This window comes from Sorex araneus, chromosome 6, assembly GCF_027595985.1.
Source record: "Sorex araneus isolate mSorAra2 chromosome 6, mSorAra2.pri, whole genome shotgun sequence".
In the NCBI taxonomy this organism is placed as follows: domain Eukaryota; kingdom Metazoa; phylum Chordata; class Mammalia; order Eulipotyphla; family Soricidae; genus Sorex; species Sorex araneus.
The window spans coordinates 107147855-107162586 of NC_073307.1; the positions used below are offsets into that span (position 1 = coordinate 107147855).

Below are 14732 nucleotides of genomic sequence, written 5' to 3' on the forward strand. Positions count from 1 at the left end.
GTTGGCCACGTGCAAAGAAAATGCCCTACCCACTGTGCTATTGCTCTAGCCCCCTCTTCAGCTTTTTATACTAGACAAATTAGTGCATATTGCAGTGCTTCTTCAGTGACTAAGAACTTCTCTAACTATTGTTGGGAAATGAAGTGTTGTATTGTTCCATCAGATCTGAATGATAATCTATCTGTGTGATGTACTCTGTTTGAAAGCCTATTTAATTCATTGTGGTGGATAATCACACAATGCCCTTCTATCTTATAGGACTTTACTTGAAAGATTAACTGTGAATTTCATAGGGATTCTTTTATAGGTAATTTGGGACTTTGGTCTAACTGCTTTCAAGATAGTACCTCTATCTTTAGCTGTTTCCTTTTAAATTACTATGATGTTTGTTTAAGTCTACTCTTATCGGTAACTTATAAATTTTCTGGATTTGGAAATCTAAGTTGTTCTTAAAATTGGGAACGTGTTCTATGATTATTGTCACCAAAATACCTTACTTTATCTTTATTCTGCTGCGTCTATGGCCTATACATTTGGGTGTTATTTCTCCCTAGCTCCAAGATACCTTTTTAATTTTTTTTCTGTGGAGAGATAGCATAGCGGGTAGGGTGCTTGCCTTGCATGCAGCCGACCTGGATTCCATTCCTTCGCCCCTCTCGGAGAGCCCGGCAAGCTACCAAGAGTATCTCGCCCACACAGCAGAGCCTGGCAAGCTACCCGTGGCATATTTGGTATGCCAAAAATAGTAACAACAAATCTCACAATAGAGACATTAATGGTGCCCGCTTGAGCAAATCAATGAGCAATGGGATGACAGTGACAATGACAGTGACTTTTTATTTATTTATTTTTTTAAATTTTATCACCATGTGGAAAATTACAGAGTTCTCGGGTTTATGACTCAGTTATACCATATTCAAACACCATCCCTTCACCAGTGCCCATATTCCACCACCAAAATCCCCAGTATACCCCCCGCCCCCCACCCCAACTGTATAACTGATGAATTTCACTTCATTTTCTCTTCACCTTGATTACGTTCAATATTTCAACACAAAACTCACTATTGTTGTGGGAGTTATACCCCCAAACAAGATAACCCTAATAAGGAAGCATTTGATAATTAGTTTTCCATTAAAAGATTGTATGTTTTCAGGTTTTAAAAAAGGACGCGCGGCCGCTTACGGCTCGGATGTGTCCCAGTTCCGAATCCTGGAGCCGTGTTAGTTGCTGTGCAGTGTCCCCAGGGCTCCATCTGGAGAAGGTGTGCTGGCGGCACCTCCTCCTTCCGGCCCCCCGGTGTTGCTGGCCCCAATTCGGGTCCGGAGCATTTTCCGGGCCGCGCTGCTCACCAGAATGCCTGTATTGATTGTGGAAGATGGCGCCGAGGGTGGGTCGAGGGCGTGACTTCCGGCGGCCGGGACCACTTGGAGTTTTGGGCTGGCGCCACCCCACTTCAGTGCCCCCCCGCGGCTCGGATGTGTCCCAGTCCCGAGTCCTGGAGCCGTGTTAGTTGCTGCGCAGTGTCGCCAGGGCTCCATCTGGAGAAGGTGACAGTGACAATTTTGATGGAGTCCCTCTCAAGCTTAGGAGGTCCAGGGACCAATGGCGATTTGTTGTCATGGGTCTTTGGTTCAATGCAAAGGCTCAAGGATATAATGCTATGCCAGGGATATTTGGCATGCCCTGGTTTTCTGGAGGCCTTTGGGGCCACACTTGGTGGTGCTAGGAAGTCTCCAGGGCTACATATGGCAATACTCTGAGAACCATGTCTTCCTGAGAATCTAATCTGGCCTAGGTTCTCACTTGAAATGGCTAACCTTTGTTCTATCTCCTAATCCCTTTGTTTTTCTTTCTATTTTCTTCTTTTATTCATTATGAATAGCTTCATGCATCGTGTCTTCTGTTCTGCTGACGCATTCTGCTAATTTTGTTACTTTGCTCATTATACCACCTTTTGTAGTTTTTATTTTTCTCCTATTTGTGGGCAAAGTTCTGATCCCTTGCTGAAATTCTCATCTATTATTTCCTTCAATCCAATAAGCAGATTAATCACTATAATTTTGAAATCCACATTCAGCCGATTAGAGAGATCTGTGCATGGGATTTCCCGAGGGCATTGTCACTGTCCACTGATTCCTCTTTTCTTTATTTTTTCTGGAGCTGTACTTGCCTTCATGGGTTATGAGCTGAAAGGAAGTCCTGGGTGAGGAATCAGGTGTGCACCTTACTGATACAAAGTCCAGGCATGATTCATTATCTATCACGGAGGCAATGAGAAGCAGACAAGGCTAAGGGACTGACCGCTGTGCCTTCAGGCAGGCATCGGACTCCAGGAGAGTCCAGGCAACTTTCCTCCCTGTAAAGGTGTTGGAAGGTGTTAGGCAGGCTCTATTGGTGAATTCTAATTATCTTTTGGCAATGTCATGTTTTCTTGATTTTTATTTATTTTTTAATTATTTATGTTTATAAAGTTGTTCGTGACGATTTCCTACATTCAATATTCCAACACCAATCCCACCACCATTATTTCCATTTTTCCCAACCACCGCTCAAGCCTGCCCCCATAGCAGGCCCTAAATAATTAATATTGCTTGTTATGAATAACAGTTGACTGCCACTACCCAACTGCCGCCACGCTCCAGGCTGCTTTCCTCATGCTGGAGCCGAGCCTCACGCATGAGTGAAGTCCCATGGAAGCCAGGTCATGCAGAACTTTGTGACCTTGGACTCTGGGCTTAATGGAATCCGGGAGCAGAGATCCTCTGCCTGCTTCTCCCAGTCTCCGGCAACCCAGGGGTCACACCCATAAGCCACCCTCTGCTGGAGCCAGATAATCTCCTCATTGGACATCCTCCAGAACTCATGGCTGCTTCTCCCAGAAGGGAGCATAAAATGAGGCTCCCCTAACTATGTCACAGAACTCCATTCCAGGCTGTTTTCAATTGGGGTGCCCCAGAGGGGGGGCAGGTGAGAGCCCTCCCCACCCCAAGGGACCCAGCCCTTGCAACTGACCACCATTGCCCAACCACTGCCATGCTCCAGGCCACTTCTCACATGCTCAGGCCGATCCTCACATATAAGTGAACATATTCCTGGACACATCGTAAGACACCCCTTACCCATTTTCCATAATTACCACATCATATTTGATGGGGTTCAGACAGTAGGCAACAAATAATAGAGGGAAATATATATATATATATATGTATATATATATATATCAGAGATCCTGGCAAGCTACCAAGAGTATCCTGCCCACTTGGCAGAGCCTGGCAAGCTACCCGTGGCATACTCAATATGCTAAAGACAGTAACAATAATGGGTCTCATTCCCCTGACCCTCAAAGAGCCTCCAATACAGCAGCATTGGGAAAGAGTAAGGAGAGGCTGCTAAATTCTCAGGCCTGGGACAAATGGGGACCTTACTGGCGCCCGCTCGAGTAAATTGATGAACAACAGGATGACAGTGATACAGTGATCAATAATTCACTAAAATGGTCAAAAAAGGTTTTCTTAGAAGAAACTATGTGAAGATTGTTGTATCTCACTATGGAGTCATTAAGCCCCTGTATAAGAGATTTCTGACATGTTGTTAAACATTAAGCCTTGGGTGTTAGCATTTTCTTAATTGAGATTGACTACCCTCTACTTTACATCCCATACAATGTGGTGTGCTATATCTGGTATATCAGTGGTGTACAGACATGGCCACATTAGATCTAGGGATTCTAAAGTTTTGAATGGGGTGATACAGCTGGAGTTAAATTTTTAACTGGATGGTGACTTTAGGGTCTGGAAGCATATTTGCAGCTTCTTGTTCTCTTTTGATATTTGAGTCTCTGGATCATGGCTGGTTAATGAATTTATCTGACACCAGAGGTAGTTCATGGGCATACTACCAGGCTCCCAGAAGAACAGAAAAATGGGTCTAGGGAGCCCATTCCCCACTCCACAAGAGCCTGGGGATTTCAGTCAGAAAGCCTGCAAACCTAAGTTCTTCAGGATTAGGTTCATCTGGAGCAGTGGAGTCTGGGCTTGAGCATTGCATTGATTGTGGAGTGTGGAGGTTCTCATCTGCCTGGGCTCTGTTTGGGTGGGCGGTTTGTTCACCTGGCCCCTATTAGACAGATGAGTCTCAACCTGACTCAGAGTCTGGAAGCATCTTTAACTTTCTTGATTTTTAATGTCCTTATAATTTTACATTGCTTTCTTTTTCACAATTGTATGAGATACATCATCAAATCTTACTAGATTTCACATGGGTTATGTTGGCACAATTATGTTTGCATATTTCACAAGTACGGTACTATTCCTCTACCGTTTTACTCTCTTTTGTGGAATAATTGTTCAGCTTTAACTACCCTCTACTTTATGTTCTCTTGGTCCTATAACTGAGCAAATGATGACTGAGACCTTACCCTTTTCTTTTACACGTTGATACAATATTCCAAGTATGTAATTTCACCCTTTCCCTGGTGAAATTACATACTTAATATCTGGTTTTGATATTACTCAACCAAATTACCTCACACTACTGATGTTGAAGGAAATATTGAAGGAAATAAATATAGAGCAGGGGGAGTAAGGCTTAGCATTCAGTGTATTAAGGTTTCCAAGGACTAAGTGTGAAGGCATCAACATGAGAGTCTCCTAGAGTTTCATGGGAGGACTTCCTGCTGATGTAGTAAGCAGAGTCAAAAGAAAACACTGCCTTTAAGGTGAAGGGATGGGTTCTCGAACTTTGTATGGGGGAAACATGAGCACAAAAATGTATAAATCTGTAACTGTACCCTCACGATGATTCACTAATTAAGAATTTAAAAAAATTTAAATTAAAAAAAAGAAAACACTGCCTTTAATAGCCTGTGATACCTATTTGGTGTTTGGATATTCTTCTATGTATTCTGGTCTTAATTGTTCCCTTCTCTTAGTCATGAAGATTCTGATTCAAAATTCTGGGATGGGTAGAAGATAAATGTACTCCTCCAGCCATGTCGTACACAACTGGTCACCATGTTCTCAGTCAACATTCTCATTTTTCTTGATAGGGAAGGCGATAACCATCAAATAATTCAGCACCATAGAACCCAACAAAATTCATGCTGGAACTCCACTCAAGAAGACTGGAATTCTGCAAATACTCTTTCATCTGTGGCTTGCTGTACAGGTCAGAAATATGAGTTTTGTTTCCCAAACAGAACAAGAGAGAGTAGTTTGGTTTGGGCTTATTCACTGTGTTTATCTATTTCTATTACCCTTGTAGACCTATTCAGCTTTTTATAAATGCACATCTTGGAAAGATTCCTTCAGTCCCTTAGCATAAGATCCCACAACTCCAAAAGAACCACTTGTAGGAGGAGGAATGCCAGCAGAGCTGTTTAATGAAACTGGGCAACACTATAATATTGATAGTCCAGTATGAATTTATGTGCTCCAGAGAAAATAAACATCATGAAACCTCCTGGGAAGTCACAAAGCAACAGAATGGGAGCCAGTTAACAAAATTCTATATAACAGAATACAGGGAAGGACATAGATTGCATTCCTCTGGTTTGAAATTCAGTATAGGCCTTTGAAACTCATACATATGCTCCTTCATTTCTAATCCTCAGTTTAACAATCTCCATGAAATTAGTCTGTATATCACAAACAGTGTTACTACATTCTACTCGGCAATTAATGTTGAGAATAACAATACCCACAAGGTGCCCAGCAGGAAGTAGAATTTTAACAGTATTAATAAAATATCTTGAAAGTGAAAAGATTAGAAAATCTAGTCAAATCAAATTTTAGTACACTATACTCTAGGTCATATTGATGATACATTCCAATGTCATGACTCAGAGTAACTATTATTTTTTTCTGCAGTCTTGGCCCAGTAGAGACAACCCCTGGTGCGGCCAGCTCAAAGGTGAAAAAAAGAAAGAACTCTAAAAAGTACTGAAGAAAACATTGGTTGCCCAAGATTCACCAACTCCTGAAAGTTTTCCCATGTTTTACAACAGCTAGAAGAAAAAGATCTTAAGCAGCTGAAATCTCACCTGACAACAATGCCAGGAGAAAGTGCTCTGGGGAAGTCATTTAACATGTCTCAGTCAAGTAGCCTTTCAGATTTACAGGAATCTCAGAAAAAATCTTCAGAGGAAAAGAAGAAGCAGGCAGAGCAGATACTAAAGGAGTTAAGAGACATGCTGACTGAAGGGAGGCAAGGACAGGAAGAGGCAGTAAGGAGAAAAGAGGAAGAACTGAGGCAAGCAATGGAGATCCCCATTGAGATTTGGCCATCCCTGGAAAAATCACTTAAAGAAGTCATAGAAAACATGCTGAAACAACTCAACTCCACAGAGCAGACACTGCCCCAAACCCAAAACCTCCCAGCTAAAGAGTTGGTGAGCTTGGCGTCTGGAGGGCTGGCCCTGCAGGGAATTTATAAAACTCCCTTCCAAAGTGACCTGCTAGAAAGGAGAGAGGAGCTACTCAGTGTCCCCAAAGAATTCTCACTCTTTGGGCCTGAGCAGGGCACACGTATGGAAACAAAGGAATTTACATCTTCCCAAGAAGAATCCATCTTCACACAGAAAATAGAAAAGCTGGGATTCAGTGCCTCTACCATAGGCAAAGGCAGTGGCTGGGGATGTAGTTTGGAAGCTGGAATGGATCACAGCCAACATTCAGAATCCACGGAAACCAAGCAGTTGCATTCTGAGCACTCTTATTTCTGCTCCACCAAGTTCATGTATGTCCCACTGGTCTCCTGCCAATTTCCCCATGATCAACTCCAGCTCTCCAAGGCAGCTCTTCAGGAATTGAAGTGCATTGAAAACCTTCTCAGTCACCTGGCAGGCCCAGACAGAGTCCATGTTCTGAGGGGCAGGACTGAAAATTTCTTCCAGAGGTTTGGATCTCATGCAAATGAAGGTCCTCTACACCTGGGAGGAATCTACTGGTGGAAGGCCGTTTCGCAGGGTTTCCAAAGTGAGGAGCTGATGAAAGTAAAACAGCAGTCAGGAGAAATGCTAAATGCCTACATAAGAGGCAGCTACGGTGGCTTTGGCATGACTGCTGCTGCAGGAGGAGATGTGTCATCCTCTCATTCTGACGCATCCTCTCAGAATACAGTCTCCAAAAACCTCAAAACAAGGGTACAATTATCTATAACCCAGACAGGTGGCCCACTAGAAACAAATAGCCTTATTCAGTGGAAATCTGGCCTCATTGCCAGTAATCAGACCTGGTGTGTCATTGACAGGGGGCTTCAATTGGTACCCATTTGGGAAATCATTCTGTCCAACCATAAAAATGATTTTACGGATAATTTTCAGGTAGCTACGTGCCTGATAGAGAACTATAACCACTTGACTGGACTTACTGCCCAGATCCAAGCAGGAGAAGATTTGCTGAGTGCTCAAAAGGAGGCTAGGGAGTTCCTAGAGACTGTGAAATCCTGGGAGGTATCTGACCCAGAAGAGCAACTTAAGCAACTGATAGATTTCATGCAACTGTTGTCTAGAAGAGAGAAAGGATACAGCTGCTGGATTAGCATGTGCCTTGCAGATTGGAGTCTGCAGAATTTTCTGGTAAATACTGTCAATTTGTGCAAAAATTCTTCCACTAACAACAATCAATTCATTAAGTCTCAGTTGCGCAGCCTACTGGATCCTCATATCTACAGTGTGAAAAACTTTCCCCAGAAACATTCCATAATGAAGTGGCTCTTCCAATCAGAATCAGAACAAGAGGATATCAATATCACTCAATTTTCTGAGTTAATAAAAGTACTAAAAAAAACCCAAAGTGGTCTCATGGAAGAAGAAGCCAAATCAAAGTCCCCAGAAGAAGTGGAGGAAGCTCAAAGACAGGCCACTTATAAAGTCAGTGTGTCCCTTGGCTGCATCTTGAATCACCTCCAAGAAACACAGCAGCCAGAAACACAGCTCTTGCTGCTTTCCATTGCAGTTTGTGTAGGATATAATGTGGTTAACAATACTTTTCAGCATCTTCTGGGGAGTGAGGAATTATCTTTTGTACTGAATGAAATGCAAGTTGCCCATAATAAACACCAGGAGCTCCAAAATATTTGCAACTACAGGGCTCAGGCTTTCCTGGTGCTTACAGGTTTGACAGCTACTTTTGCAGTCACAGCTGTTTCTCCAGAAGAGAAATCACAACGGTTGGCACTGATTAGAGAGTACATTGGACATGTGTTGACTGCAGAAGTTGCCCATGTCCTTAACAACTTTGTGATGTATGATTGGGAAAACCTAGAGAAAGACTTGAGATTGCTTATAAATGGAGACTGTGCTGCCACCATGTCTTCAGTGAATATGGATGATGTGAGGAAAGACTTACAGAGTCTCCTCTATGAAAAGAAGCCATCCAATGAAACAGATAACACTGACAAGTATGTGTTCGAGGTCCACAAAAATAGAATTCTTCTAGAATTACTCCAGCGTCTAGGCCTAACAGATAAGTTTCCCCAAAAGATGACCAGGGCTGATTTCCATTTGATCTACAAGATGTCTGTGCACAATAACAAACCCAGCATTGAACAGGAACTCCCCTTTCATTTTTTGCAGAAGTTACTAATGCTAGATTATGGACTGAGATACCTGGTTTGTGACAATGACCAAGAAATAGAGAGTCAAATCTCTTCAGGCACATTAAATCATGGTAATGAGACTTTTGATCCCTTTGAAGATGATTTTGAAGACAGTGAAAATGCCATTTCAGCAACCATTCCCAGATCCAATATCCACCCAATGGACATTCAGATGTCAATTCTTCACTGTGCAGATGATTTTGCCAGACAGTATATTTTGGGAAAACTTTCCATTTGTCAATTTGCCCTCCCCCTTCTTGTGCCCAATCCCTGCAATTCTCAAATTGAATTTTATCTTTGGTCTCTCAGTCAAATTAGGAGAAGCTGGCAGGAAAGAAAAAAATCACCAAATGAGAACAACAATTTCAATAATCAGCAGATGTGCAAAGTTCCTACTTCCATTGTAACTTTTATTAGAATTGGAAATGGCTTTTCTGCTTCCAAATCTCAGATCATGAACTGCCTTCTCAGTCAACGGAAACATGATATCTTTTTTCACAGACATTGCAAAGGGAGCAGCAAGGACTGTCTCTTGATGGGGGGTGTGGTAGAAATCTGCTGGTTCTGTCCTGCAGGGCAAGAAGAGGACAGGTTTGACAGTTGCTTGACCGTTGCCAATCTTCATGGAAATGCAAAAGAATATCAGCAGCAGCTCACATTCCTACAAGAAGTCTCTTCTGTCCTTGTGATTCTTATGGCAACTTCTGATGACAATGAAGAAAACCGAAACTGTGTTCGTCACCTGTGTCAGTCATCAAAACCTTTCATCTTGTTATATGATGATAAAGAAAATATGGCCAAGATTTCTGGCCAAAGAGTGAAAATTGGTATCAAAAATAGAAACCAAGCAGAATTAGCAAAGGAACTCACAACTACTATTAAAAACTTGTTAAACTACTCTCACTCCCCTCACAGTTTAGAAGACTGTGCCCTTATTGCTCGTAAACAAGGATTCTTTATTGATGAAGACCAGAGAGACTGCAAAGAAGCCAAAGAAAAGGCAGGGTTTTTATTGAGCCTTCTAGAAGAAATCGAAATAACTCAGATTAAGGAACGTTTACTACCCCTTCAGGGACAACTGTGGCATGATTGGTGCAAAAGAGACAAAGAACTCTATCATCTGACAGAAAAGGGGAATCAAAGCATTGAACAACACAAGAGTGAGACAGAGACAGAGAAACAAAAAATTAGGCAGAAACAATTGCAAAATGCCTTCCCACTCAACCGTTTAATGAAAGAATTCCTTAAATTTCTAGGACTTTCAGAAACTCACACCAGATTATACTTCTTGCAATGGCTGACTGTGTTTTTGGACAAACTAACTGCACCATACCTGGAAACCCTTAATGCAAAGAAAAAGAGCTTGTGGTCTGAAGTACAAACGGAAAAGCATAAGTCTTCCAAGAGTAATGTCCGGAAATACTTAGAAAATGATGTCAAAGCAATCTCCCAAAAGATTAATGACTGTAGCTTGGGAATTGAGCATATTCTCAGGGAAGTTGGTCAAATCTATGAAGTTCTAGAAGAGAGTTCCTTCTTCAAAACTATGGAGACACTTTACATCTCCCTGCCACAGATCGCTGCAGAGTTGATGATATCTGGGGTTCCCATTGAGTTGATGGATGGGGAAGCTTCCTACGTGCCTTTAAAGTGGGTGGCAACTGTTTTCGATAAGGTCATTGAGAAACTTGGAGACAAAAGGCTATTTGTTCTCTCTACCCTAGGTATACAGAGTTCAGGAAAATCTACCCTCCTCAATGCTCTTTTTGGCCTACAGTTCACTGTCAGTGCTGGGAGGTGCACCCAGGGAGCTTACATGCAACTCCTAAAGGTGGAGGAGACATTTGCAGAAGAACTCGGATTTGATTATTTACTTGTCGTGGACACAGAAGGACTTCGGGCCCCAGAACTAAGCAACAAATCCCAACATCATGACAACGAGTTGGCGACTTTTGTCATTGGACTTGCCAACTTGACTCTGATCAATATTTTTGGGGAAAACCCATCAGAAATGCAAGATATTCTACAAATAACTGTGCAAGCTTTTCTGAGGATAAAAAAAGTGAAAATCTCTCCAAGTTGTCTATTTGTTCATCAAAATGTAGGGGAAGTTACAGCCAAAGATCAAACCATGGAAGGACGAAGGAGGTTTGAGCAGAGACTAGATGAAATGGCAGCTGCAGCAGCTGAACAAGAGCAGTGTTCGGATATCACCTGCTTTAGTGATGTCATTAAGTTTGATGTCAGCACTCAAGTCCACTATTTTGCCCATCTCTGGGATGGCAATCCCCCAATGGCCCCTCCTAATCCTCGCTACAGTCACAATGTTCAGGAACTCAAGTATCAGATTCTCAAAACCGCCAAAGAGCAATCCAGGAGAAGCATCATGAAGATATCAGATGTAAAAATGAGAGTTCAAGATCTGTGGAGAGCCCTGTTGAGTGAGAACTTTATTTTCAGCTTTAGGAACACCCAAGAAGTCCTGGCCATGAGCAAACTGGAAACCATATATAACTGCTGGAATTGGGACTTAAGGCGACATATACTAGGCTTGCATGACCAGCTCATGAACCAGATTCAGAATGGAAAATTACAGACTCTTGGAGAAAGTATGCTTGAGTCTCTAGTTTCAAAACATTATGATGACATCAAGCAGAAAATGGAAAAATATTTTAAGGGTGATCCAGACAGTGAAATTCTGATTCAGTGGAAAGGAAGCTTTGAAAATAAGCTAAGACTTTTGAAAGATGCCCTCATTTCAGATGTCCAAAAAAAAGTCAAAGAAATGGTCACTTTTAAAAGAAATCAAGAAAAGTTGGGTAGCAAATTGTCAACTTATGAAAAGGAAATAGTGAAAAAAAGTCAACAGTTGGCCTTGACTGTCAAGGGCCGAGAGTTAAGTACTGAAGAACTGTATTTAAAATTTGATCAGCTTTGGAAAACCTGGATCTATGATGTAACATCAAAGCAGCATCCTATTAAAAAGCCTAATATTGATAAGGATTCTGAAGATATCCTTCTTCATTACTTCAACAAAGAGAATAACATAGTGGAGATCATTAAGAATTATTGTGGAGAAAGTTTTCAAATCCAATATGACAAGCATGTCCAAATGAAGAAGAAATATTTCAATATGAAGACTCTGAAATTAGAGGCCCAAGATGAAGAATCCATAAGTATGACTACTGCACGCATAGTCTCAAGATTTAATGAAACTCTTGACAGAGTTCAGAAGCAGCACCATGACTACAATTCCTATTATTTCCATGAAATTCTGAGAGTAATAGATGAGGAGGTGAAATCTGTATCCACCCACGAAAGATACACTTTTAAAACTGAATATAAAATTGATTTGGCTTTGAGTTTATTTAAAAAAGCCTCAAAGACTTTTAAGGAGATACACAGGGCATTCAAAGAAGCAAATGATCCTGTAAACTATCTGGAAAGAAAGAAAAATGAGTTCTTTATGAGTTTTAAGATATCTTGCGAAGGAGCAACCAACATCAAAACGTCTGTTGATTTTCTGTGGAGCAAACTCATTCCTGCTGTCTCTACAACCTTGTGGAGAAGAGTGGTTCGTCAGATGGTTGGGCACATTCGAGGAACCTGCCCTGAATTCAATGCTAACAGGTCTAACCTGGAGAAACATATCCTCATCTCTCTGGCAGAAGAAGAAAACTTTGATAGTTACTGGAAATATCTACATGATCCACGATCCTTCATTAAAAGTTTCATTGTGAGTCAAGTTCAAAAATATTACTCAGGTGAAGGAAGTGAAAAAATGAAGTCAAGTTTGAAACAAAATTTAGATGACATCAAGGAAATCATCCGCTCAGCCATTTATGATTCCATAGAAATTGCTAAAGATAAAAACAGCAATGAGACCGCATCAGAGTGGTTGAATTTGTTCTGTGATAGTCTAGGGAGTGACTTCGCCTTTCCAAGAAAAGACCTGATAAGCATTGAACACCAAGAGATAAAAGATCTTGCTTTTCTCAAAGATGCCATGAGTGGTGCTTTGGATCCCGCAATGGAGGACGTGGAACAAAAATGCTTAAGTACTAATAAGGAGAATGTGCTGTCTGAAATCAGTGACATTCTTTCTGAACTTCTCTGTGGCTGCTGGGAACAGTGTCCCTTCTGTGGAGCAATTTGTACGAACACAATCCCTACACATGATGGAGACCACAGTGCTCCCTTCCATCGTCCAGAGGCTCTCACTGGGCGGAGATGGCATGAAACAGACCACTTTTCCATTTACTTCTGTACTACATCAGTAGCAAGTGACTGTTACTTTTATGTGGATGATAAAAGAGAATTTCCATATAAGTCCTATCGAGATGCAGGAGGGGTTTATGCCACATGGAGCATCACTCCAGACTCGTCCACCCAGCCACACTGGAAATGGTTTGTCTGTCACTTCAGATCTAAGCTAGAAGAAAAATACAAGTTAAAATTTGAAGGTTTGGGCCAAATTCCTGATACATGGCACAGCATCACAAAACAGAATGTGCTTGATGATTTGAGAAAACAATAATACCACAGAATCACACACACAAAAAAGTTTTAGTATTATAATATAAAATAATCAAGCAGTTCTCATTATCAATCTCTATTATCTTCACGTAAAAACCAGAAAAATCGCATCGCATTCCAAGAGCTGAATATTACCTTTTAAATCACTGCTTTTCCATTTTAACTCAATTCATAGTACAAAAATGAATTACTAAAAACATAAACATGACAAAATACTTTTAAATAGGTTCCTCACATGTCAAACTATTGTTCTACAAGCCATATTAATTTTAACCCACCTAATGTTATAAAAATTTTCAGAGCAAGCAATTTTAAAACTATTAATAAAAATAAGTACAGATTGCTGTAAAATTTAAAAATTTATTTATGTTTATATCAAAAAAGCATACAGATTTGCTTGACATTGCAATTTAACTTTTCGCTTTAATTTTGTTTTCACATTTGAAAAGCTACTACACCTAAATTTAAAAGTCCACAATAAACTCATGATTCTGAAAAATAAAGTGCAGTGTTATTTAGAAAATATTTTAAAAGAAAGTAGAGTGCTACTTACAAACCATCTGTCCTGGAGGGTGTGGTGCTGCCAGCAGGTCAACCTGTATGCGAGGGCGAGTGGGTGAGCAGTCTGATGGTGCCTTCAGTTTTCCTGGTACCCCAAAATTGCCGCTGTGCCTCTGACTGATGCAAACCACTAGGGCCAATTTTCTCGAGCAATTAAATGACCAAGATAGGTATGTGGAAGTCATGACTACAAACCACCTCTGGCTCAGCTATACAGATCATTTATAGGTCTTATTTCAGAGACCCATAAATAAATCACAAAAGAAATTAGAGCTGCAGTTAATCCTAGACCCACACAAGGCTGAACACAGCAGGGTAAATCACAACGGGGGGTGGGGGGAATCACAGCCCCTGACAACTGCTTGCTCCCACATTCAAAAATCACCACTTCTTTATATTCCTGGAAGCACCATCAGTCACCCCTATCAACTTACTTCAGCACCGCCATGTAAACTCTCCTACCAGCCCTGCTTCAGAGACCTATAAATAAGTCTCAAAAGGGATCAGAAGCCGTAGTTGATCTTGGACCTGTGCAAGGCTGAACAAACCAGGGTAAATCACAAGGGGCAGGTCAGCCTGGTGCCAATACAAGCAGAGCCCCTGGCAGCCACTTGATTACCCAATCCAAAATTGCCACGATGCCCCATCTGGATTTCACCATCTCGAGACAGATCTCACTGAGATATAATCTGCTGAAAATTCAGGTATGCAGGATTTGTGCCTGAGATCTTCAGATTTTCTCTGGTCGGGATGAACTACCTCCCCAACCTCCCTCTACTTCCATAAGCCCTGACAGTCACATCCACGCTCCAAAGCTGTCCCTCAGTTAAAAAAGCTACTCCAGCCTCACTTCTTGATAAAAATACTGAATGCTCTGAACAAACACAATGCCCTCTTTATACCTATATTGCAAAACATAAGGCACAAAAGAAGAGAGAAAAAGAAGAAAGGTGACTGCCAGAGAAGCATGCTGGTGCAGTGAGGGTATTGGGAGATGGTGGGGAAAAAAACAGGGGACATTAGTGGTGGGAAAT

The 14732-nt window shown here is 41.4% G+C and overlaps 1 protein-coding gene across 1 annotated transcript; it reads left to right on the top strand.

Annotated features, from left to right (window-relative positions):
* The first annotated feature begins 5953 nt into the window (after window positions 1-5953).
* Window positions 5954-13402, top strand: LOC129405573 (interferon-induced very large GTPase 1-like). The gene has a single exon (XM_055141753.1). It carries the CDS (start codon window positions 6053-6055, stop codon window positions 13136-13138), a length of 7086 nt encoding a protein of 2361 aa, XP_054997728.1. The 5' UTR covers window positions 5954-6052; the 3' UTR covers window positions 13139-13402.
* Window positions 13403-14732: the final 1330 nt, after the last annotated feature.

Bases quoted from the DNA above. Each gene is read 5' to 3' on its own strand.
- LOC129405573 (XM_055141753.1), top strand. From the start codon at position 6,053: ATGCCAGGAGAAAGTGCTCTGGGGAAGTCATTTAACATGTCTCAGTCA.